General features: G+C 41.8%; 1 protein-coding gene across 4 annotated transcripts in view; it reads left to right on the forward strand.

Moving 5' to 3' along the window:
- Positions 1–34: 34 nt before the first annotated feature.
- LOC143216007 (ribosomal protein S6 kinase alpha-5) overlaps positions 35–25,939 on the forward strand; it is a 40,407-nt gene continuing 14,502 nt past the window's right edge. Inside the window, exons 1-2 of one of the 4 annotated variants that reach the window (XM_076438719.1) lie at positions 35–1,139; positions 10,385–10,825. In XM_076438719.1, the coding sequence (XP_076294834.1) occupies positions 10,597–10,825 (229 nt within the window). In that variant the 5' untranslated portion in view covers positions 35–1,139; positions 10,385–10,596. The other 3 variants (XM_076438718.1, XM_076438720.1, XM_076438721.1) reach the window with 3 other exon arrangements.

The raw sequence follows: 25,939 nt of genomic DNA on the forward strand, positions 1-25,939 counted from the left end.
CATCTCGTTTCTGCAGTCACACTGCGTCGTGGACCGTGTTCAAAAATCAAAACGTTCAGCAGAATATTCGGGAAAAAGTACTTAAATAATGAATAATTAACTTTACTAATTATTTTACTGAGAATAATGTTGCGCGCATATTCGCATTTCTCGACTTCATTCGCACGTGTTCAACTTCGCTTTGTTTCGATCTTGCCGTTCTCAGCTTTGTCTCGCAACGAAGAGGATGCGTAACGCCTCTTCTTTTCCTCTTCAAGTTATTCACGACAGCTTGTGATATTCAAAGCTGTACGTGTCTAGCTGTATTCTGAATAGAATCAATGCATATATAATTGTGCCCATAACAGCAACTCAATTTAAATCGAAAAATTCAACTTTATGTATTATAAAATACATATACGAGCATTCAACAGGCATTGCCGAAGTTTACCGATCCCCACCGAATGGACCTTTAAATTGTTTGTACGAGTTATATTTCTCTAAAAACTTATTTTCTTTCAAAGTGCCGCCTCTCATATCCCTACTCTTCGGTTACGTTACGGATGAGAGTAAAATGATAAAATTGATTTTTGATTTTTCCGTGTATGTGGTCAACGTATTTACTGTGTGTCGGTACAATCGCTCGGCTCGGCTGACGCACCAACTAAAGGCAGTCGCTGTCGACCGTTGCGCGGTGCGGTTGCGCGGTGTCAAAACGTGCGTGTCTCTTCGTCGCCCGTCAAAACGGACGGACCGAAAACCGGGCTAATCATGTAAAACGCGATGTCAACGTGAATCCGTCAGTTCGGCTATCGGTTCCCGTTACGTATAAAACAATAGCAGTTTCTGAGCGTACGAGAACACGCGTTTATCCTCCGTTCGCCGTGCATCAAAAGTAGAAACTCGTCGCGCGTGACCGCCGTCGTTCCCTAACGAATACGTTTTCGTTTGAGACCGAGAAGGTTCTGTCGAGTCTCGCGTTGCTCGAGATGTGTTCCCTGTGAAAGAGACCGAGAATCATCGGTGACATCCAAGTTTGATGATCAAGAGGGGAATGGAGAACGTCATGCAACCACCACTTCCACCGCCGCCACCCCCACCCTCGGAAATCCTTGAGAATACCAGCACGGAACAGACGGTCACCCATGTCTTGACATTTGGTAAGTTGCATTTATGTTTCTCACACATTCCGACTACGATTCCACCAGAGATAACTGGTTTATCATCGATTCCGATAACGCTGCTTGTCGCCGAGTGTCGTCTCGATAACGTGTATTTTTATATTTTTCTACTTTTTCTTTTTCTTGCAACGAACACGTAGCTGTTGCATCAATACATAGTATTCAATAGGCGAGTTCTACGCACCCACGCGAATGTTCGATACACCGAATCGTTAATATATTCGAGACCTTTGCCTGTCATTTGTTCGGCGAGATGGAAAATTTAATCTTCTGCGGTATTTTAGGGAAACGTGTTGACCAAGCAGAAACTATCTGCACAGCTATTTTGAAAGTCCGATGTTCCTTTTCAGGAGAAATATACGCGCTGCCGATTTCGAAATCAGTGGTTTCCTGTACCGTGGATTTCAATCGTGGTAGAAACTCTATTTTTGTCCAAGAGATATTATTTGATCTTTCGAATTGATTGATCGAGGATTACCCGACGCAGAGCAAAATGTGCATTGGATGCGTCCGGTTATTTTTAAATGATTTCTATGTATATACATATTATGACTGACCTAACACCGGGCCGAAGTGCCTCGTGCATTTGTTCCGATCTCTTGTTCTATTTCTAATTTCTCTTCGAGTAGAAAGATTTTCAGAGACTACATGTCAACAGCACGAGGATGCTGCACGTGCAACGTTTCCTCGAAATATTCTGGCTACGGTGCAATGTCATCGAGCCTGTGACTTTGTTCAAAGTAAATAAAGAATTTGCATGTGAACTATAACTATAGAACAAAACCAATATGCCCGCGTATGCGAATATATTCTAAATTTAGTGGTTCACGGGCAAGTGTTGACCGTTTAAGCGAATAACTATACTGCCATGGCAGTGAATTTGTTTATCACCTTTTGTGCAGATTTTAAAAATAACCTGGCTGACCTTTTGTAATTAGATTTGTGCAATTTGTTTCGCGCATCAGTCACATTTTCGCATTCGCGTGTTGCCTTCTCCTTAGCATCTCGAATCAAAACAAAGTGTACCGTCAAGGACTTAAGGCCAGACGATTAATATTTGTTTTTACAAATTTAAATGTAATTCCGTTGGAGGAATCGATAAAGATCGTGGATATATTTCTTCTCCGTGAATTTAGAAATTCATTCGGAGCCAGGGGAATCACAGAACGTGATAGATAATATAAGCGTCGTCTGTAGCATGCTTCTAAAAGAAGTATACCGCGATCGTTACGTAATAGCTATGAAATATTCACGACCAGTTCAAGGAAATGGAATTCGTAGTTGTCTTAGTAGATTTTCAGCTTAAACACGGCTCTCGGTGCTCGAATAGTTGCCTTATCGTAACCGGGGATTTTATTGCATTATCCACACAATCTACGAGATTTTCAACCGCTACAAACGATTCAAGAATAATTAAAACACCTGGTTTATCGAGTTACGATTGTTCTCTTAGACCATATACTATATGTACTCGTAGACCCGGAATAGGTATAGGATATGCATAGGACGTAGTGCTCCAAGATAACGGAGCATCTGGTGCCCACAAGATGGTGGATAGCGATATAAATGCGAGGTGTACGAGTATATGTAAATTTAACTTTTTCCAAATTATAATCGACTAAATGAGTTAGCCATATTTAAAATAATAGGAGTAAAGTAGAAATGAACGAGTAATAAAATCAAATATATATTACAGTTACAGTTTCCATAAATATTCCCCTTTCCCCTCTAGATACACTTTAGCCTCGTGGTACTGCGACATCTCAACAGACTATAGCACTTTGCCCACATCCCTCATCTGGTAGATAAAGTAATCTTAGAACACGGCATGTTATCCAAAGCCGGGTCTATTATAGAAGTATGTATACACGGTCTAAGACTATTCTTCTCGATTATGAACAGTCTATCTTTCGAACGGCCAGCATCAATTACGCAGAGTGTACACAGAGCATCAAACGCGCAATGGAGTGTGGCTTTATCGATCGAATCGACACTCTGTTTATCGACGATCGATACTAATTTTTCAACGCGCGATTTCGAGTGTATTATAGGCATATTCTATTCGCTCTTCTGTCAATGGATATCTATAGTAATTACTGGTATGTTGTAACACACAAATGATTAGGTATATACATGTATATCATGAGTCATAAACGTCGCTCGTGCTCCTTGAAGGCGCATGCTTTGCCACCGTGATACTTTGAACTCTCTCTCTTCGATGTAACCCAACTGCGACACTTTCTTTATCCCCGGGGGACGCGAACCAACCAATATTATCTGCCCTGTAATAACACACAGAATCTACGGATTCGCCCCACAACTTTTGTCCGTCGCACTGCGACTGGAACTCGAACCTGTACGAATAACCAATAAAAATGCTTCCATAAACTGTAACTAACTTTGTCTAATGAATTCATTCAACGCGTCGCTGCTTTGTTCATTCGACAACCTTGAAAAAACGCTCCGACACAATTCATAATATAAGTGTAATATCCGCGCGTTAAAACTAGTAACATTTTTTACCACTAAACCTACCGAGCACTAAAAGCAATTAAAATACTTCAGCTTATAAAAATGACACGGCTCCATTTATTTAGATTTTGCGCAATTTATATTTCAATACATAATGTGCTTGGATAAAAAAGAATGTATCGAATCAATTGTACCATAATTTCAATAACTGTAAAATGAAAAATATGAAGCCGATCATTTGACCACTAATGGTAGGTTTAGCATTAATTAGAAATGAAAAGAATGTCAACATTTCCGTACGGCCTAAACTCGAATCGCCGGTGAAAATCGGATTAGCCGGTATTACGCAACGGGTCGGGGCACCCGGTGCGGTGTGTCCGTCACTGGGCGGGTCTCGGTGTTTTCCAAATCAGCTGTTAGTCGCCGGTGAAGGGTGACTCGTCGGCTCCGTAATGGTGGGGCGGTCGTCAGTCGACTTCGAGACTCGGGCCGGTGCGCATCGTGGCTCGTTATCGCGCACCTCGTACCCGATCGTGCCGTGTGTACGTATGTACATCGTTGGTGGTGTGCGGTGCATACACGTTTATTGTGCATATGTACAGAGGGGCCTCGTGAGCGCATATGTCTCCGGTCGTCTGGTTACGTGCTCGTTGGACTGAGCGTAGGATGTTTGTGGTCGTGTAAACGTGTTGGTCCGTCGAGTGAAAGTGGAACAGGACGGGACACAATTTTCGACGATCGTTTCCCGATTGTACTTCGCGTGTGTCACACCGATCGCAGATATATATCGCAACTGTAGAGTGCGCCGATTTATTTGCGTCGCACGGGAGGCCCATTAGAGCGATCGGTTCTCGCGAAACCATATGCTCGTGTTCGCACAGCACGGCACACCGTAGTGGAAACTTCCGTATACGTCGCCGAAGGGGAATACCGCAGTGTCCTGTTGCGTATTTAAAAATAAATACCAACGCGAAGAGAAGCCCTTGCTCCTCCTCCCATTCCCCAGACATTTCGGCCCGTTTCGATCGGTCCCTCCTCTCGCCTGTAACCACGGGGAAACACGTGGCATCGCGCAACCAACCAATTTTCCTCTGTGTTGTCACGTTTTTTATACTCAACGTTGCACAGTGCACATGTGCGTGTGTGCCCGTGTGTGTCCATGCTGCACAGCTCTTCCCGAAACGGGGCGAGACAGAATCGGATATTCGCTGAAGGTGGCCAAGGCCGAGGCTGTGCTCTCCGTACAAGGTACGCTACTTAAGTGTGTCAGTAGGATAACGACGGCAATCCGTTTCGTTCGTGCCGACACTTTTGCCTGACTCGGCGGAGGAATTGGAACACGACTGCATAACCAGAGAAAGGGATTGCGACACTCGGACTTTTCACACCACGACGTTCTCTTTTTTGTTTTTTTGAGCGTTGTCGAAAAATCGGTGAGGCGCGAGAAATCGTTGTTGCTCTTGTGCGAAGCTGTGACTGGCTCTCTCTCTCTCTCTTTCTCAACGATTGCGTCACGAGAACGATCGACGTAAGACGAGAAAAATCGTTAACTTCGAAATACACGCACGCATTATTTCTATATCGATCGGTTAGCAGGCGATTGCCGTGCGGGCGCGGGCGGTACGGCGTGTAACACGGTTACGGTTAAGCCGATACACATGTAATCCCATTAACCACTGTGTTGCTCGACTCACGAGTGTGCACACTCGATTGTTCGTAGTTTCGACTATCGAAGACACGAGGGTACTCGTCCCCGAAGCCAGATGAATGGGATTCGAATCGGGTTTTCTTCTTTTTATCATTATAAGTATTAGTCGCATCAGGGTCACCTTCGTTACCTCCGCTACGCTGCAACGATTGCACGCGACTCATTGACCTTTAGTATGTTTTCCAAGTCGAATTTCGCGGGGAGCCAATACGACACATCGGTTTTTAAACAAACCGAGCCCGTGATGTTTCCGTGAATGTTGACGGAGGATTTAGTCATCGCGTAGCGGTTCTCATTTCGCTAATAGACCCTCTTCTTTTACGGTGGGAACGGTAGCGAATTTATCGCCAATATTGATGGAAGCTTATCTCGCGAAGGGACGGTCGGAACTGCGGATTATTCTTCTAGGAATATTCAGGAGATCGTAACGCATGGAAATATACGTTGTTATTAAAAACTCGAGGGTACGGCTATAAGTATCCATTGAATAATGATATCGCTGTATCGTGCAGGAATGATGCTGCACCTCGTCGAACTGCCACAATGATAGGTTGTTGAAAAATTCTCTTAATGTTTTTATTGTTTTCAATTACGTGGGAAATTATTCTCGTGAATTCGGAAAATCCACGGTCCTGATTGAATGACGTGAGAATCCTTAGATTTACTGCAGTTAGAGATCTTTAAGCGATTTTGATGCAATTTTTTCAGTGTGTTTAATCGTTACAGATCTACGAAACATGTGTTTTGAAAAAAGTTCAAAGCGCGTAGTAAATTATTTAAAAAGTTATGATTTTTTTAGTGCGATCAAATATTATAATGGGAGTCACTGTGTGTTACTATTATATCTGACCACATGCTGGGTCTATAGTTCAGCTAATAAGACAATAAAATTGACCTACTGCGGAACTGTTACACGAACGAGTGGACCGTAATATGACTGTGCTATCACAACACTGACATGCGAATAGTGTGGACAAGATTTAATGATTGCATTTGTGGATAGTGGATGCGTAGTTATAGTCAGTATGTGTTACTCTTTTTTCAATATTACAAGAACATGATTACTAATATATAAATGTACGTAGATTGACTATACATACCACTTTAAATACGTCATTATATCCGATATCACATGGCAGGTGTATAGTCACGCTAATAAGACAACTCAATCGACCGGTTACAGGACAGTTATACGAACGTGTTGCGAATGCATTGTCACAACAGTGTTACAGTCAAGACTATGAATTACCATCGGATAGATAAAACAATTTGCATATACTGAGTGTCTCCAGTTAACTTGACCATCTTGAATATTTTTGTTGTTTTTAAAGATACGTCAAATGTCTGAAGGACAAAGTTGAATGGTAAAATGGGGCTCCCACGATACAGAAAAAAGTTTTGTTTTTATGTAATTTCTTTTAGAGATATCAAGGTCACCTTCATTTTTTAAAATGGGCTGAGGAATTTTTCAATACATCAGTCGATGCAGCTGGACATTCGTTATTAAAAATTACTAACCTATGTATGTCGAAAAGTTAGTAGTTCAGGAGATATTTCAATTTAAATAACTCTAAAACACCATTACTGTCGTACTAAGGCGTTAGCGTTAACTTACTAGTGTAACTCTTAGTACGACAGTAATGGTGTCTTAGAGTTATTTAAATTGAAATATCTCCTGATTGATGTATTAAAAATACCTCATTCCGTTTAAAAAAACGAAGGTGACCTTCATATCTCTAAAAAAATTACATAAAAACGAAAAAATTTTTTGGTATCGTATGAGCTCCATTTTACCATTCAACTTTGTCCTTCAGACATTTGACGTATCTTTCAAAACAACAAAGATATTCAAGGTGGTCAAGTTAGCTGGGCCACTCTGTATGTATACAACATTCCTTTACGAATAATATTGTAAGATCATAATTACTCGCACGCAAGTGTACGACCACCATCGCGTTCACAATGTTGCAAAATTATCTTGGCGTTAGCATATTTTACCACTACATATACATAACTACGAAGTATAGTTTGCTTCTCCCTTTAATTACAGCGGGAGTATTGTTACATCGCGGTAGGCGACTATATACGTAGCGGGAACCGTGTCATTTACTGAGCGTATAGTCATCGCCGTTTCGTAGTAACAACAGAGATTATTGGCAGGCTCGGTATCCGTTTATTAGACCGGAATTATACCAACCGAGCGTAATTATGTTCTTTTCTGCTGGCTAACTTACTGTATTAATTATATTATTAGAAACGGCATGTAATCGCACCGCACGCAACCGTCTAGCGAACGGTTTTTGTACCGGTTAATCGCGACTTGTACAGTAGTGCACGCTTAACCCTTAGCACTCGAGTGGTGGCTCTGAGTCACCACTAAAAATTGTACTATAATTCAAAACATCAGGAAGTTAGTTTAAAATCAATTGCAAAATTTGCCACCGAACAGACGAACAAACAAACAAGAAAGCGAGCTAATAAAAACGTGGTAATATTGTAGGAGATATTATATTAGGTTGTCCCAAAAGTTCCTTCCGCAATGCCTTTCTTTAATATTGCTAAATAAATATTAGGTTGTCCCGAAAGTTGTTTTTCGATGCATGCACATAATGCAAATTCATATTAAGAAGTACTAAAATATTAACATAAAGATTATCGTATTGTTTGTATTTATTTAGCTACATTAAAGGAACACAATGCGGAAGAAACTTTTGGGACAACCTAATATTAATTTAGCTAGGAAAGCTAGCTAGGAAGAAATGTTTTACTTTTCCAAATGCGACAGCTCCGGGTGCAAAGGGTTAAATTCCCACCCTTCCCCACCACTGTAGTGCCTCGAGGAGGTGGACAAGGAAAGAGAGGTAGATAATCGTAACCGTATTACCCGGATACTAATCGTTCAGTCGGCTCCGTGGCTCAACGCATCCGGTTATCCGGTTTTCAAGACCTCCGTTCTCTGTACACGGTACATTAGACGTTAGCGGAGAGGAGAGAGAGAGAGAGAGAGAGTGAGAGAGGAAGAGAAAGAAAGAAAGAGGGAGAGATGTACACGCTCGCTTATCGACCAGTTCTTATCTGCCGACCAACGGACGACCAACTATGTATAACGATACGTGGAAAACATGATCGGTTTTACGACAGCGCCTCGGGTTCGAACCAACGGAAACTTAGCTCCGGATCCGTACAAAAACCGATGGAATTCGAGCCCCCGGCAAGAACGTGTTTCCTTCTGCTGGTCCGTAATACACGAAACGCCCGTTTCTTCCCCTTTCTTTCTCTCTCCGCGGCGAAACAACTGTTATGAATCAAGGTACTCGTTCACCGACTGTTGCGGGACGTTTCCGCCAAACCGAGCTCCGATTTTAGTACCGTTTGGCCACGGAAGTATCGATAACCAGACTAATCGGACAATTTTTCGAGTACTGCTTCTCTGTAGCGTGATTATTAGAAAGCGGTGTACTTGTGAAATTACAGTCATTTCAGTAGTACATAATTGAAAATGGCAACAGTTTCATAGTCGACCCCAATTGGCTAGGAATTTTTATAATAGCTTGTTCTGTTTTACAAAACTCTGTAAAACGCAACCAGTAGCTTTCAATGTTTTACACTTTTGTTGCATCAGATTACGCAGACTCATTGAAAGATCACGCTAGAGCAATTAGTACGACCATCACGTTCACGATACACCTAAATATTCCAAAAGGCTGCCTTTTAACGAGCGGTAAAATTTATTTGCTGTCACTGTCCAACTATGCAGATCGACGCTAAACATAGAATAGCACAGGAATGTTTTCAGCCTGAGGAGTCAACAAGTGGCAGAAAAATTTCCTCGTATCGAGAAACGCTCTCGTCATTATGTTCGTTCTAACGTCTCCGCTGTATGTCGCTCGACTAGAATAATGTAAAACGTTTTGCTAAAGTGTCATTCTTCTTGTAGACTTGAATAGCCACTAAAAGTTAGCGTAGACCAGAATTGCCAGGAATTTCGATCGAAACGATGGAAAGTATCTCTCGAATTTGATTCGGCAGACAGTGTCAGCGAACGGTACCTTTCCCACGTCTGCATTATGTACTCGTCTAATTTGGAACGGGCATTTCTATCAGCCGGCGAAACTGGCAACACTCGCGTTGCGGTTCAACGTTTAGGAAACTGTTTATCGCGGACAGTGGTCTACGGAGTTTTGAAACAATATATACATATACAAACGTGACGCGTATTTTTTCCTCTCGTCGCGTTCCGAGCAATTTTATCGCTGATAGAGCGCATTGTTTACGAGACTCCGTTGCAACGCGGATCCCGATGTTTGCTTGGGGAATCGTGCGTCTCGGGCCACTCGAAGCGAAAACTGTCGCCGACTGTTTCATTTTCGAAGAGTCATGCTGCGTCGAAAGTATCTTTCCGAGATTATTGCACCATCGTCCGCGCTCCACTGTTTAGAAATCGTCTGCAAAATCGCGCTGACAGACGAGACCAAACTCACTGGCTGCGGAATATCACGAATACTATATATACACTCGCAGAATGTTGGCTGCTTCAACGTTCGCTAGGAAAAGTTGCGAACTAAAAATCTTTCTTGTTGTCTTTGTGGTTGACGCAGAGAACAAGTTGTCAAAGTCGAGAACGTGTAAATTTCCTTCGATATCAGTAGGGTGCTCTTATCAGTAGGGAAAATTTCGGGTACCTGAGCCTCGAGTCGAGTCGGGTCGGGACCCGAAAATCTATGACGTGTTCAGATCTCCGAAGAATAAAAATGTTCATAAATCAGCTCTTTCTCAAAAATCAAATGCCATCGAGAGAAACGACTTCCGCGAGGGTCTGCGAAAATCGTGTATTGGTTTGGAAAGTGTAGCCAATCGGCTGCGGTCACACAAAATCGTGTGAGAACGCAGTCGCCCGAGTCCAGTCCAATTCCTGCGATAGTGTCGGCACGAGAAATCGGTTGACCGTAAACCGGCGGGAGAGTAGGGGGGGGGGGGGATAAAAACAGCGGAACCGTAGAAAAAGTTGGAGAGATATTTAGCAGGCTTGTTATTTGTGTCAAAGGATCGACAAGAAGGTGTCGGGCTCGGGAATATTGCCTGCCGATTACCGGTGAAGGGGTGTCCGAGAGCCGATGTTGACGATGCGCCGGTGGATCGGTTGAACCAGGTTCGCCATTGTCCTCTCGGACGTTATGCAGTAAGGGTGGCAGGAAAATAGGAAGGAGAAAGATATAGAAGAGAGAGAGAGAGAGAGTGAGACGGAATTACTCCAACATGTTGGAGTGTTGTGAATCTCCGAACACCACCATGAAGAACCCGGAGCACGAGAGCGGTTACTTCGAGGATGGCAGCGACGTCGAGAACGCCGTCGAGGAAACGATCGTCCCCGAAGAAAGGAAATATGGATCGGCCTGCTACGGACTGACCAAGGCCATCCACAACCTCGACGTCAGGGACTCCGGCAAGCCAGTTTCCGATGACTACGAGGACAGATTCAATAGAGGTACGGACGCGTTGATTTCCTCCAAACCGTTCGCGTTTCACGTACCGGGTGGCTCTGCGTTCCGATATTACCCCTCTCTACATTGTCAGACTTGATGAGAACACGATCTGCGAGAACTTTCACTCTTGAATTTCTTATCTTTTCCCATCGATTTTTTCTTCAGTTCCTACGCAATCGTTCACCGCGTAGACGACTTCTTGACAAATACTCGCGGAATAATATTTTCCCAGTACTTACATACCCCGTGCGAATTGCGTCACGTATTTAGTTGGAGATAATGACTATTAGATTAGACCCGACAAATGATGGCTTTTCAATTTTCTGATTTACGATTGTTTGGGATTGTAAAGACACGTTTAAGAAGAATTATTCAATTGCGTCACATCCTCTGCATTTTCCTGGAATAATATAGATTTCCGTGAGGTCTTTTGCAGCGATGATCAAGCAAGGGAAACCCCATGATATTACAGGGGGTGCGACAGCAATGGGGCTTAGAAAGGGGTGAATATTGTAAGATACAATCTTGCGGTCGGATTTGTTTTGTTTTAATAATACTCGCAGCTGGAAAGAAGAGGGCAATTAATACTTGTTTCGCGAAGGACATTCGGTATTTCTTGTACCGAGGGTCGTTCGTTGTAAGAGCCCGGGCACGCTAAAGGGCGGAGCTAATTACTCATAAGCTTGGCTCGACGAATGCGAGGTGAATGCAAGAATCGCAGGTATCGAATCCCCGGTTGGACACCTCTCTTTTCAAAGGTTACGGTGTATATAATATTTCCCCGTACACCACCGTGCGTACACCATGGTATCTCGAAGGGGATAATGAGTCATGCCATGAGTGCGTGTTTAAACGTCACGTTGGAACCCCGTACAGGTAGACAAACGCGGCCACTAAAGCAGAGCCCGCTCCGATACACGTTAGATACCTGCGTATACATAGATTATCACGCGTTCATTGATTCCCTGATAAATAGACTGCGGTTGTTTACGCGTGTTTACCTTCCCGTTAATTGACTCGTAAACCAACCGGGCTGAATAACTCGTCCTTGGCAATTTTATTCGCCTACTTCTCCCACCCGAGAACGCTGCTTTCCACTTGCCGAGAGTTTCTAGTAAAAACTACGAGCACCTCGCAACGACAAAGCTGTGTTTTGAAAGATTATATTTTCTTTCACATTAAAGGTGAAATAATATAAACACGTACAGTTTTTGTTGCCATACAGCATGCGTTCGAGTCTGTTTTGACCGTGTTGTTCTCGGAGATCTCGTTATTAGGTTACTTTATCTGCATGTTTTTTGGCGTCGTTATCGTAAACAGGGACTTTCAATTCATCGGTCAAAGCCTGCCATTAATACACAGCGTGCGTATCGCTGTCAATGAAAGTCACGTCGATTGTCGTTGTAAAATTCGATCGCATCGATTCAAGGATCGGCCGAAGTCGCGATTAACGATTCATATCGTACATCTCGGCGCGGCGCGGCGCGGCGTTCTTCTTCCGTACGTTTTTATTCCCGCAATCTCGGAATTCTCCGTGTCGTCGCATTGTCGCAAGAAGGGCGTGTTCTTTCTAAACTGAACATGATCTTCGAACAGAACGTAGAGGCACAATAGTCTCCGCTACAAAGCAACGACGAGAATTGATACCTGATCTTATCGTAGCACAACTTGTTTCTGTTGTTATAGATCCCTTTTTGTTTCCTCGTAATCGGACAAGGAGATGTCCTTTTGTAATCGTCTCGATAAACTCTATTTTCAGTTAATACGAAATCGTGCGCGGCGATACCCTTGCGTAATTATTCGACCAGTGTCCGTTGTTGCATAACCGCCGTTAGAATCGTCAAGTACTAAAGCGTATCGTCCTGTACAGCAAAATATGTAAATGTTCTACTACAAAGAAGTTAATACTCTCCGATCAAACCCAACTTTGAACGCAAGCTTTCAATAAGAAGAAACTGTTCGAAAAGAAGGCGATTTACATTCGCTTCGATTTCCAATTACCTTGCGACGTCAATTAATGATAATTACGTTTATCGCGAGATAAATCGCCTCGCTCGACCCCCGAACACTTCCGCTATCTTTTTACGAGTTCATCGGGCCGACTCAACTTTTTTACGGATGGAGGGGTAAAAAGGGGCGATAATCAGAGAAATAATTGTCGTTTTTCTGGGACCACGGGTTGAACAGTGGTTCGAGGGATCTAGATCTTCATGTTCCTCGACGCTGAAGTTCCACGCGAAGAAACCCGAGGACTCCTCGCACAGCTCGTCACATTGTGCGGTTTTTATTCCCGGTCCTCTTCTTCTTTCTCTTTCCGTCTTTCTCAATCGGTGTCTCTGTTTTATGCTCGCGGTTTGCACGCACACACATCGGACATCGATACGGAGAACGTGTGTCGAGTGCTTTCTCATCCGCATTCTTCTCCGAACGGTTGATCCTGGAGAAAGAAGCGAGAAGAGGAGCCGGTGCATATAATTTGGTCCAGTTTACAGGACCAGTTGTTACCGGTGCATCGGGTGTCCGCAGGACATAAGGCATACGCGCAACGAAAAAGAAACTCGATACAAGGATAATGTGCAACTGTTACAGCATGGCAGCCCGTTTTATCCCCGAAACCTGTCGCTTTCCACAAGATGACGATTTTTCGTCGCAGCACCTCGTTTATTTAGATCGTCTCCCGTTAACCCCTTGCCGTATCATTTTCTTCACAGTTACGGTGATTGAAACGTCTTCATCCCGAAAAATGTCGTGGGAGAGAAAGAAAATTCATATTTTTTGCATGGCTACAGTTATTTGAATGTAAAAGGAAACGCGTATTTTCGTTAGACCTTGAAATGATTGATAAAATTGCTGTTAAAATACGGCAAGGGGTTAATGCACGGCGACACTCGACACCCGAACAAGCTGCTCGCGCACGGAGCAAATCGCGAGACTTGATACCCCGATAATTGCTCACTTTTTTCGGGGCAGATCGTGAGAATTGACGCTTTTTTGAGATCGCTGCTTCCTCGGGATCGTGATATTTAACACCTGGAAGATCGTTCACGGGCAAATCTCTCGAACTCGTTGCTCCGAAAATCCTGTCGCGTCGATTCCAACGCGGCGATAACTCGGAGAACACATTGACTTTGGTTTTCGCGCGCGTACCGGCCTTGAACGATTTTATTTCCGTTATGTAGATCGAAGATTAAACCCCGGCTGAAAAATTAACAAGTTCGCCGTTCGCACGCGTTTGCGGACCCGTTTATCACTGTCCACGATGGATAATCGGCATTAGCGAAATATATTCGTCGGATTACAGGAAAACGCTGTAGAAAACCGAAAACGTACCTCGTCGAGTTACATTCCCGGCACGTTTGCTTTCTAATGTTAACGATTCACTTATGTAACTGTCACGAATATGCGACGGCGCGGCGCACACTGGTCCACGCGCTCGATCTAGCTCTGTTCATTAATATTTTAGCATTATTTGAAAGTTTAAAGATATAGTAATTTAGGTCGTTGATTCGTTTAGATATCAGCTACAATATTATGAAGTAAAAAATACATGTTTGCTTTAAAAATTCAAGGTGACTTTAATTATTTATGCATTGAAATTTTTTTTTTAATTTTTTGCATTGAAATTTATACATTTTTTTCTCAGATTACCGTAAGTGTCTGATAAATCTGGTTCAGGTTTTAAATAAACACAATAATCAATCATTTTTGAAGTAATGGATTTTATAAACATAAGTAAGAATATTTTATTTAATACTGTGCGAAAAACATAATATTAATTATACAAAATTAATTTATATTTATATTAATTTATAATTAATTATAATATAATTTTTATAAACAACAATAACAATTGACATTATATAATATTACATATTGACTGATCCTTATTGTCATCACTTCCTTCTTCAACATCTTTCAATATTAATTGTTCGACTGCATCATCAAAATGCCAGAGGTTCGGCCGCAATTCAGGCGACACATACTCTTTAAATAATAACTTGTGTACCGGACCGAATGGGATGTGATTCTTGCATGATTCCATAGAGAAAAGTACACTGATAATAATGCACTTTGATACAATGGGGAACTGAAAAGATATTCTTTACCAAAGATCATTTGCAACAAAAATGGACACATAATACTAAATAGATTCTCCAGGGTATCAATAAGAAAAGAGGTAATTTTTTCGGTGGCAAATAGGATTCATAAAATATTGATTTTTAAATGCTTGTTCTAATCAAAATTTTTAATAAATCTCCTTAATTTCATCATTTTCGAATGTCATAGACATTGGGAAGTTCATAGATTTGGGCAAGTTGCTTTTTTATCAAATGAACAGCTAGATCGGGCGACTGGACCAGTGCCCGGCGGCCCGACTAGGAAGTCGTTGCCGTGGATTTCGTTCATTTCTTATTTCATATGTAACCTTTTGCACTCGGAGCTTTAATTCGATAATGAAACATTACTTCCGACCTAGAATATTTCCATCCCCTGTGATTTAAAAAATTTCAAGTGTATGAAATTGTTTTAGAACCTTAGGGTGTAGTTATGGTGCAGTTATGGTGCAGTTAGGGTGCGCGGTGACAAGGAACAAAGAAAATACATATATACTTTTTCTTTAGTATGTGTCGAAACGTTGTCACGAATGTTGGTTTGTTTTCACCGCGCCGCTATCATCGATGCTCGCCGCTCCACTATAACTGCACCCTTATACAATACCTAAATGTTTGGTAATTGATCAGACATGGACATATTGAATAATGCAATGTTAAATTGGTTCGGAACAACAAAGTAGAGTTTTCACTGAACACAGGGGAGAAAGACTGTGCCGTTGGTAAATCCCTGTTAGCGAGAATATTATAGAAAATGGCGGCGTCGATTCCCCTGTATGCATTTTTGTTGTTTGCGACCGACAAAGCGGGCGACAAGTGAGCAATATGGCTGGCATAAATTGTAGCCGGCGCGGCGCGGCGCGGTGCGATAGCTCGACTCAGGTATGACATAATACTCTCGCGTATTACGTGTCTAACAGGTGCACCGAGTCTCTCGTTGCAACGGGATGCAAAGCGGAAGAATACGAAGGGGAGCGGGGCAGATTCGAGACGGTCGCGATCGGTATTTCATCTGTTCATGGTTATCGGAGGGAGCTCGTTAGAACCCTCACAATTAGAACGCTATGTAGCTCTTTCTCTCGGATGGTCGGATACACTCGCGGGCGGAAACTGAGGCATTGTCGTTCGACGAGTATTACGCGTAAATATCTGTAAATTTATTACGAGATTGTGAAACGCGACGACGATGTTTGTCGAACCGGAGCCGATATTATTTATCACTTTTGATTCGATGCACCGTCGCGTCGCGCACCGGGAATAGCTCTCGGCTCGATATTCGCGCTCGATTTAATATTTCGGACGCGATTTCGATCCGTCGACTCGACGAGAAAGAAAGGGACCGACCCGTGCGACACTGTTGCAAACTGATGTGGGAAAATCGAACAGATTTTTCTCTGTCCTTTCAACCGTGACTAGTATTATTATTATTACAAGATGACGCGTCTAAAGTTTTTCAGTTTTCTTGCTCGCGTCTGACTGTACACTCGTTCGCCACACGTGTGCACGATCCCCACTCGACTGTTGCCCGACAGCAAAAAAGAAACAAGCTTTTTAGATTTTTATGAAATTTTGTGGTATCATATACTATACATATTACTCCCTCGTAAGAAGTCTCTATACTACGTAAGACAATTCCTCTGAATTGATCGTGATTCAATTCTTGCGTCGAACAATAAATTGCTTGACAGAACTCGGGACCTTACATAATCCCGTTTTTCGCACAGGCTAATCTGCATCAGCGTTTACTGGAAAACAGTGGACGAAGCTGATTGCCACGTGGCATCTGCTCGGCACGTTTCCCTCGTATAAATAGAATTAATACAATAGCCGGGCACGATATCGACAAGTGGCCGGTTAAATTCGTGGCTCTTCATTGTACTACCGGCACAATACCGATTATTATACAAGAGCGAGCTGCAAAAAATAATTACCAAACCCCTCGACGAAGCGCACAGTTCGTGTACGCAAACAAAGGAGAAAAATCTCATGCATTGTTCCCGACTGATATCACTTTTGATAAAAACCTCCGGTTTCCCAGAAATTAAATCTACATTTTTCTCTTTCTCTGTTATATCCGTCTATTTATCTACTTCGTTAGCATTGATTTTCTTCGTTTAACCCGTTTTGTCTTGGCGAATTAACCGGACAGGATAATTCATTATCGAGTAATCTTTATAATTGACGTCTCTGTTCATTATAATTAACCACCTCGCATTTCTCGCATTTGTCGTACGATCGTTATAAATCGAGCATATTCTGAGGAACTTTTAAGGGTTGAAATAAAGTTTCGAATCGAAGAACAGGAGACTGGCAAAAGTTTACACGGTCTCGCATTGCCAGGCAGCTTTATGGGACCCGGTTATCGTGTTACACTGGTGTTACGCGTATCGATCCGCAATAAAAACATTGATGATCGAAACGGTAAACAGCGGTATCTCGAAAGCGAAAACGTTGTCCCGTTTCGCCACGCGAAACCACAGAAATGGAGCCCATTTTCCTTTCCGGTGCGCTTATTAATAGGACTCGAATGAAACTGGTAACTTCTATCGATAAAATTCAATCGTCAATCACTTCTGTTTTAACACGAACTTCGTTACATTGATTCTCTGTCGTAGAATTTTCCTAGATCCCGAGGGATCTACGCAACGAGTCAATCACGTTCCGGCAACGTGCGAACCAGCGAGCGTGTATCTGCTAAATGTCCACCGGACAACGTGTGCCGCCGGTGTTGATATTGATTTGTTGCGAATTTATATTTAGTCACCGCCGCGAACTTACGTTGGAACGAGTTATTTATCCTTCGACGTTATCATCGATGCGCCAATCGCACATTCGTGAACGCCGAGTATATCCCGTAAATCCCGTGCCACTGCCGAAGACCTTCGTGCAGTTTATCGATCCGACTGTTTTTGGCTTTAAACCGATTTCCGTGTTTCATTTCGCGCCTCCTCCACGGTGAGTCGCGAGCATTAACGGCCGCTGTCTCGGCAACGTGACTTCACTGTTCTCCGATCGAGAAATCGTTTCTACAGACTGATCTACAACCATAAACATCAGTTAGGAATTATCGCGTTGTATAAATATTTGCGATCACGATCGTGAGTACTACCTCTAGAAATATCGGACTCATTCTTCAGCGGCCATGCATTTGCAATAAAACTTGGTGTTTTGCAATTCAGCTGGCTTAACCTCGGTGCTAAAACAAAACTGATAAAATTGACGTGCTTTTATGCAAGATATTGACGGTTGTTTTATAACAAAACGAATGGGGTACGCGTCATGACATATTATACAGTATATTATGTTGTAACAGTTTATATTATTAGTAGACTGCGGATGTTCGTGCGATTTTCAATTTTTGTAGAGAAATCTAAGGAAATGGTAGCAAATAAAATTCTATTTTCATCATTAATAAATTCTATTGAATTTAAGAGCATACGATTCACTTGTATTCGTTTTTGAAATACGATATTCCGAGTAAAGTAATTGATTTGAACTAAATTGCACAGCTACAAAAATGTCATCGACATTAAAGACCTTTATCCACAAGAAAATCCATAATTCGTCTCTCGATTGAATGTTAATAAAACACGCAGGAAAACGTGTTCAAGTATAATCTCTTCCTCAAGGTAGCTAACCGGGGTCACTGTGTCGCACACAAACGAGGATGAGACGGTCGCGCGTGATGTGATGGTTTTCATACAAGTTGAATATGCCAATGCAAATCGATAGTGCACGATCGAATCGCGCAGCGTTAATTAACATTAAACAGCGTTCCCTTCATAATTTATATTACAATATTTCATAACGTCATTCCGCGCACGGTAAGAACACGTTTTTTTTTTTGTAACGACAAGCGACAGTCGTGAGATCTATCATGCCCCTTGTTGAATAGTAATCCACGGTCGCATTTCATTGAATATTATCAACAATTTTTCACTAAACATTCCTTATTTCCCAATAACGATAAGGGGAAACCGGTTTCAGCGGGATTTCACCTGCGACCGCTTTGTATTATTCATTCATGGTGTTGCGGCAATCGTGGCACAATCATCGACGGTGTTACTTATTATTCGAAAATGTAGCAACTTGGTTTAAATCGAAATTCAACTCTCAGAGGAGTCCAATTTAAATCGATCTTTCAACTTTCAACCATCACACAGTGGTCTAAACGAGCCATTTAGCTGGACAAAATTATTCTAGCATTATCTTAAGACTTAAAGCCGCAGTTAAGTAGGTCATTAGATTCGTCTCGACATCAGCTACAACAATATTTAATAAAAAATACTCGCGTCGAGTTATAACAGGTTCACGATCTACCAAAAAAATTATTTCTCATAAAATGGCAACTACAGGCCAGAAACTTTTGAATTTATATCAAGTATAAGAATGTTACTATCGAGAGTAAAAACAGTTTCAATCAGTAACATTTAGTAACCTAGGCTTCGCACTTTACAAAAGCTTACAAGAAACGGACTGTCAAGATTTCCCGAAATATAAACAATAATCTGAACCACCAAATTGAGATAAATCTGTACTTAATCTCAATGGTTGAATTCATGTTATTATTAATATAAAAGTCTTTGCTAGATAATCGCAACACACGTTCTGATACTCAATATTTCGCAGCAAACGTTCGAGAAACGTTAAACAACGCAACGCGGTATTTGCCTTCGTCATTTGCCTTCGTCATTTGTTTTATTGTTGATAATACTAATATCAGAGGTCACCTTACGACTCAGGGACATAAAATATTCTCCAATACTTATACTTTTTTATCTTCAATTTCGGACTTTTTTCCTCCTACTTATACGATCTGGCCCGCTGTGCATTATATCTCTACATATAGTGTAGAAAAGCTTTCGCAAGTATGAAGAACGTGTTTTCTGGGTATATACACGGTTTATTATTTATGCTCGTCCGCGTCCTTGGCGTGGAGGAGCGTAACGAAGGAGAATTTGAGCGAGGCTGCCGTGGGTTTGCCCTTTCTTTCTTTATCTGGTCTTAATTAAGCGGCGCGCGATGCGATAGTTGCGTGTACATACGAAACTTTGCCCCGCACGTGTACCGGTACACGTGCACGATTTACCTGGACGAGGCGACGCGACGAGGCAACGGGCGGAATGCGTGTAACGCAACCCAGTACCGTACCAAATAACGGTCGTGCCACGGCAAACGGACCGTGTATGTATAATACATATGTATATGTACATACATACAGATATTTACAGCCAGGTTTCACTGTTTTCACGAAGGGTGGGATACGTGGGGCCTGGCCGGTGCCATTAAAAGTCGTATGTATTAAAAAGCAGGATATGAAATCATGTCAAGCTGAAATAAAGGCTTCCCGTGACGACGACGACGCGAAGCAACTCGTTTTTTTTTGGGATAATTACACTGGGAACGACTCTGTGACCACTTTGACGATTAACTCTGTGACCCTACCTCTTCACCGTGGGATTGATTCGGTTATCGAGGAAAATGGTCAACTCTGAACATAACAATTAGCATGATCGATCAGTCCGATTGCCGGCGTTCGATCTATCGTAGTTTCTCTTTTTGCCATAGATTCTTGCGAATCCTCGTCGTAAAACGGGGTTCCAAGGCGACGAGATAGCCAACAACTTCTCGCGGATGCGTTATAATCGGTGTCGTAACACCTTATCGGTTTCCTTATTTTTCTGTTCTCGCATTTATTCGCAATTTCGTCTCGTTATCGCGGCAGAAAGTCCACGAGAACGAAAGAAACACGTTTGCGGAAGAACGGTCGTGCGCTATCGGAGGGATTGTGGGATAACACAACGGTGTCCTTGATTAGTGTAAAGTTGAATGAGGATGGAAAGCTAATCCTCGCGAAACAAGAAGGAGACGCATCCGGAGCATTAAAACGGGGAGGAAAATAATCGAGCAGGTCCATAAAAGCGGCATCAATCCGTAAAGAGAGGAATCGGTGAAACTCGCGGCGGAGAGCCGACTTCCATCGGTCCGTGGCTCTTGTTTCTTCAACTTTCATAGCTCCCCGGATCGAATTAACGCTGATCACGGCGAACGTGTCGGAAAAGTTTGATTTCCGGCTGTTGGCAGCGGTTGTTTGATATACGCTTTGACACGGGATTGGATTACGAGTGTCGCGTGTTGTCGCGTCGGTGCTCGTTCAAACTCGAAATACATGCTCGTTTAAACTCGAAATACATGCTCGTTTGCCCGTGAAAACTGGACGATTCTTTTCGCAGTTCCGCGTTTTCACCTTTTACTTTTGCGAAAAGCCACCTCCCCGGTTCTCTTCTCTCTTTCTCAGTTTCCCTCGCTCGCTCTTTGTGTCTTTCGACCCAGCCGCGTGTTTCCTTTGTTCGGAGAGATCCTTTCAAAAACTCGTCGCCGCGATCTGAAAAAATTCACTGGCGCGTGGAACACAGCTATTTCCCTTCCTCCTTGTACCCTTTCTCCGTATCCCCTCGTTCGCATTCGATTCTCTGTCACCGGCGAGGTAAAACGAGGAAAACGAGATCATCGTACCCGTTCGCAGTCCAAGTGAAAACTACTCGTACTTTGCACTTGGTTCGCGAGGCGCGCGAGTATGTTAATTCGAGCCAACTGCCATTACACGAGCATACACGCCTCGATTTAGAAATTAGAGGACGCGCGACGGATTCCTGAAATCGTCCAACGATATGCCGAAATTGAAATCGTGAGCCGCTAAATTTAGCTCCGAGACGCCTCAGGATTTTTCGATCGGACTTTGTGTCTCGTGAACGCTGCTCGTTTCGATCCATTCGCTCTTGCTCTAACAACAGTTTCATTTAGAATCACTTGTTTCCAGTTACAAATATAATTATCTCCGAATTTTTTGAACGAACTTCTTCTCGAATAATAATTTAATTGCACATCAGGTGAGAGAGAAAGATGTTTGCCTGAGAGAATCGATTAGTCGTTAACCGCAGACAAATAATACTGCACTTAATGCCACGCGCGGGGAATAATGTTTATTAAATTTATTACTCGCACGAGCCGAGCTCATTGTTGTCGGACGGGTTAATAATCATTTCAAAGTAGCGGACAATGGCGAATGTTGAAAGTTTTCTGCGTGCAGTAAATTCTCTTCGTAAAATTACTTGCGAAAATGTGCTTATTTATAAAATAAAATAAAATTCGATATACTTGCAAAACTCGTTTCCAGTAAATTCTTTATCCGCCTGGAGAACCCAAGGACGACCGATAATTCGCAGAAAAACACATTAAAAATGCAGAATGAAATTTTTCACGCGAGTTTTCATTTTCGAGGGAATGGGGTTTCAAATATTCATTGGGCCGCGGTAGTACTATTGAATAGCACTCGGAGGAAGTGTCTGGCCATTACGTCCGTTTCCACTTGCTGTCGACAAACGCACGCGCGTGAATTTTCAAAATTGTGTTTCCAATAAGCCTGGAAAGCTTCATACTAATCTATTTTTAGCAGCGTTTTCTCGCAAAGGGAAATTCCTTCTCTTCCAATAACACATTTATATTTACTCGGTGGTGTACATTTTCCAATTATTAATCATTTAACATGATTAATTGACTGCATTTATTTTATGCATTTATAACAGAAATTGTTACGTACAATTTGAAGCAGTGAACATATTTAACGAATTTAAGAACATCGACGCGTATTAGCTCTAGGTTAATCAAATAATTAAAAGAAGAAAGATATTTTTATTTTGAGATATATAGTCGTGGACAAAATTAAGTGGACAGGCTTAATGATCAACAAAAAATCAATGCAATTTAGAACATAATTTTAACAAACCAGAATTGTATGGAACATTTACGTTAACAAAGTGTACTATAATGAAATATACAACAATATCAATAATAATAATTAGTATAATAGAATATATCATCATTAATCAAAATTGTATACAATTTTTGGTGGTCAAAATTAAGTGGACACTTCATAAATATTTAGAAAATAAGCAATTAGTATTTGGTATTGTAACCTCTTTTAGAGGTAACTTTGATCAATTTGTTGAAATTTTAATTGCAATTCGTTTAAAAATACTGTTTTATTAAGACGTTTCTCTAATGGTATTTCCGAATCTAATAACCACCATAAATTTTCTACAGGATTAAGATCTGCACTTTGTGGAGGCCAATCGAGAACATCTATCCCATAATCTTGTAAAAATTTTTTAGTTTTCTTCGCCGTATGCTTAAGATCATTATCCTGTTGTACCATCAGTCCCTCATCGAGATCCATTTCCAGGGTTGACTCATCCATATTTTCATTTAAAATGTCAATAAACTTATCTGCATTCATGATGCCATGGATGAGTGCTAAATTTCCAACCCCATACCAAGAAAAACATCCCCATACCATTATGGATCCCCCTCTATATATGTACTGCTTCTCGAGAGCTTCATTCGGTTATCTCCACACGCGTGATCTCTTTTTTTTTATTTAATAACTCAAGTTTGCTCTCGCCACTCCATATCATTTTTTTCCAAAATGATAATGGCTTATTCACATATTTTTTTGCAAAAGCTAAACGTTTCTTTTTATGCACTTTACTAATGTGTGGCTTGCGTCTAGCTAAACAACTCTTCAGATTAACTTCTTTTAATCTTCGTCTCACAGTTCTTGAAGAAATATTTAATTGTATAGAGTTTCAACAATATTTCGTGATATTATCGATGGACTACGTTGAATTTCTCTTACAATTTGTCTATCATCGTATGAATTTGTGCTACGTTTTCGTCCTCGATCGATTAAATTTAGGAGTTCAAGTAAAAGAGGTACACAGCACATTTTAAACTTTTTTTTATTCAAACAAGGGTTTTTGAAAATTCAAATATGATATAGGAGATCAAGTTCAAATATAGAAGACTCATATCAAATAGATCTGGCAACACTAATTTCAATTTACACCTACTCACTTTTTTGATAACTGTATAAAATCCGTTGTCTGGTGATAATCGACGTCCTCTCCGCCTCGGATGATCGATGAACCGGTTACTATACTTCTACTGTAATTAAGGATTAATTGTAGAGAGACAGAATCGCTCGCGGAATGACGTAACAGGGTTTTCTTTCTAGTTTCTTTTGTCCGGCCTGTATCGGTTTGATTACGAGGGGCTATTGTAAACGTATCCTTGCCAGTTTTTGATAGACGGTGTTGCGACCAGAGATACGTACATATATGTATACATGTACGTACATGAACGAAGTGTCATGCGACGGTAAATGCACGTGTATAGCGCGGAGGCTTTCGACGAGCGAAAGAAAGTAGTCGGTCCCGTTACGAAATAGCGAGTGAATGTCGACCATCTGGGTCAGACAAAAGCGGAACTTCCGCGACTACTCGAGGGCTGCTGAACCGTGCACCGGTTCAATTTTTTTATCAGCTGTGCATTTTGCCACCCCCGAAACACTTTCCCCTAATTTGCAATTCTTTCGCAATTATCTTGACCCCTTGTAATTGTAGGTCTGCATGATCGCGTGCGATACCGAAGTAAATCGTTGTTACTCGCAATTATTAAAATTGTATCGGCGCAGCGGCGAAACAACGGACGCACACGCTGAACATGTGTGGGCAAATAAGTAAATACATACTGTACCGTTGGTAATTTAATACATAGTATGTAGCACGTATCGTGTGACGTAATGACGCGCGTTGCTTAACATTTTCAATGGCGGACCATTTCGTATCGGCGAGTTGCTTAACGCGCGCCACGTTATTACGCTATCTCTCGAATTCGTACGGATGCGTTTTAGTTTGAATATTCATCGACAGCTGTTGCCGGGGCGAATCGATCGACTCTCGAAAATCGCCGATTCACACCAGAAAAACACGTTATCTCACGCGCCGGTTTTGTTTTCGCGAAATGTACGTTGTACATACTTGCGATTTCCATTCCGACAGGATCCCCTGTTCACTCGTGTCCGTAATTCAAAGAATATTTTTTAACTGCCGATTCAATTAATGCAGACTCGAAAGCACATTGATTGATTTAGCCGCAGGTTATTACAGTCTCGTCGACGTGCGATCATAACAGATTATACTGACATCGATCATCAGTCATATAAGATTATATTGACTCTCGGTTATATGTATGGATTTTCACCCGCGCTGACTTTCAAACCTACTGATTCTCAAACACATCGATTTCCTGTCGTTCTCTAGTCGGACGTACAAGCTTTTAGTCACGATACTTTCTAAGGTTTGCACAGTTCCAGTCGGATAGAGGTACTATATGTATAATAACAGGCATTCTCCATCTTGCAGTGGGTAGTATTGGGTTGGCAAATAAGCTCGTTCGGTTTTTGTGATTTATTCCAATGTAAAAAACCGAACGAACTTATTTGCCAACCCAATAAGTACATAGTTCCTTTCAAAACAAACTAGGCAACCTCCTTTATTTAAAATCGCGTTGATTTCCTGTTACACACCGTTGTAATCATGCCGATTTCCTATTACATAAATCTATCGTATAATCACTCCGATATCTCGTTACATAGATTATTGATCCAGTAAGGCTTCGTTGTCCCTTACAGTCGCCGAGGATTACGATCTATTGTCTTCGGTTACATCATTTGCGCCTCGTGATCAGCTAAAGTGCTAATGAATACAAATCTTTATACAACTAGGTACGATTTATTGTTGTATTCGTGTTCATTCATTATTAAACCGCGAATCTTTATGCGAAATAAAAAATGTTCGTATTGATTGCAGGACACAGGAGCCAAATAAAAATTGTATTCTTCTTTGAATTATCCTATTAAACTGAAACTGATACAATGGTATAATTACATATTTTTAACATGTCCACTGTTTTAAATTGTACGCGTTTATTTTTGTCATAAATGCATAGGACTGGTTAGTTGTTTCTGATCGTTGAAATCACATTGAAACGTGTCGGAAGCGTCCGAACAAGCGATCGAATTTTCGCCTCGAAGCTAAAAGGGTTTCCTCGTGAAATTAACACGCGGGGGTCCTTCTCGCGTGTCCCCGGCCCTGACTGCCAACC

The sequence above is a fragment of the Lasioglossum baleicum genome, chromosome 14 (genome assembly GCF_051020765.1).
Source record: "Lasioglossum baleicum chromosome 14, iyLasBale1, whole genome shotgun sequence".
Lineage (NCBI taxonomy): Eukaryota > Metazoa > Arthropoda > Insecta > Hymenoptera > Halictidae > Lasioglossum > Lasioglossum baleicum.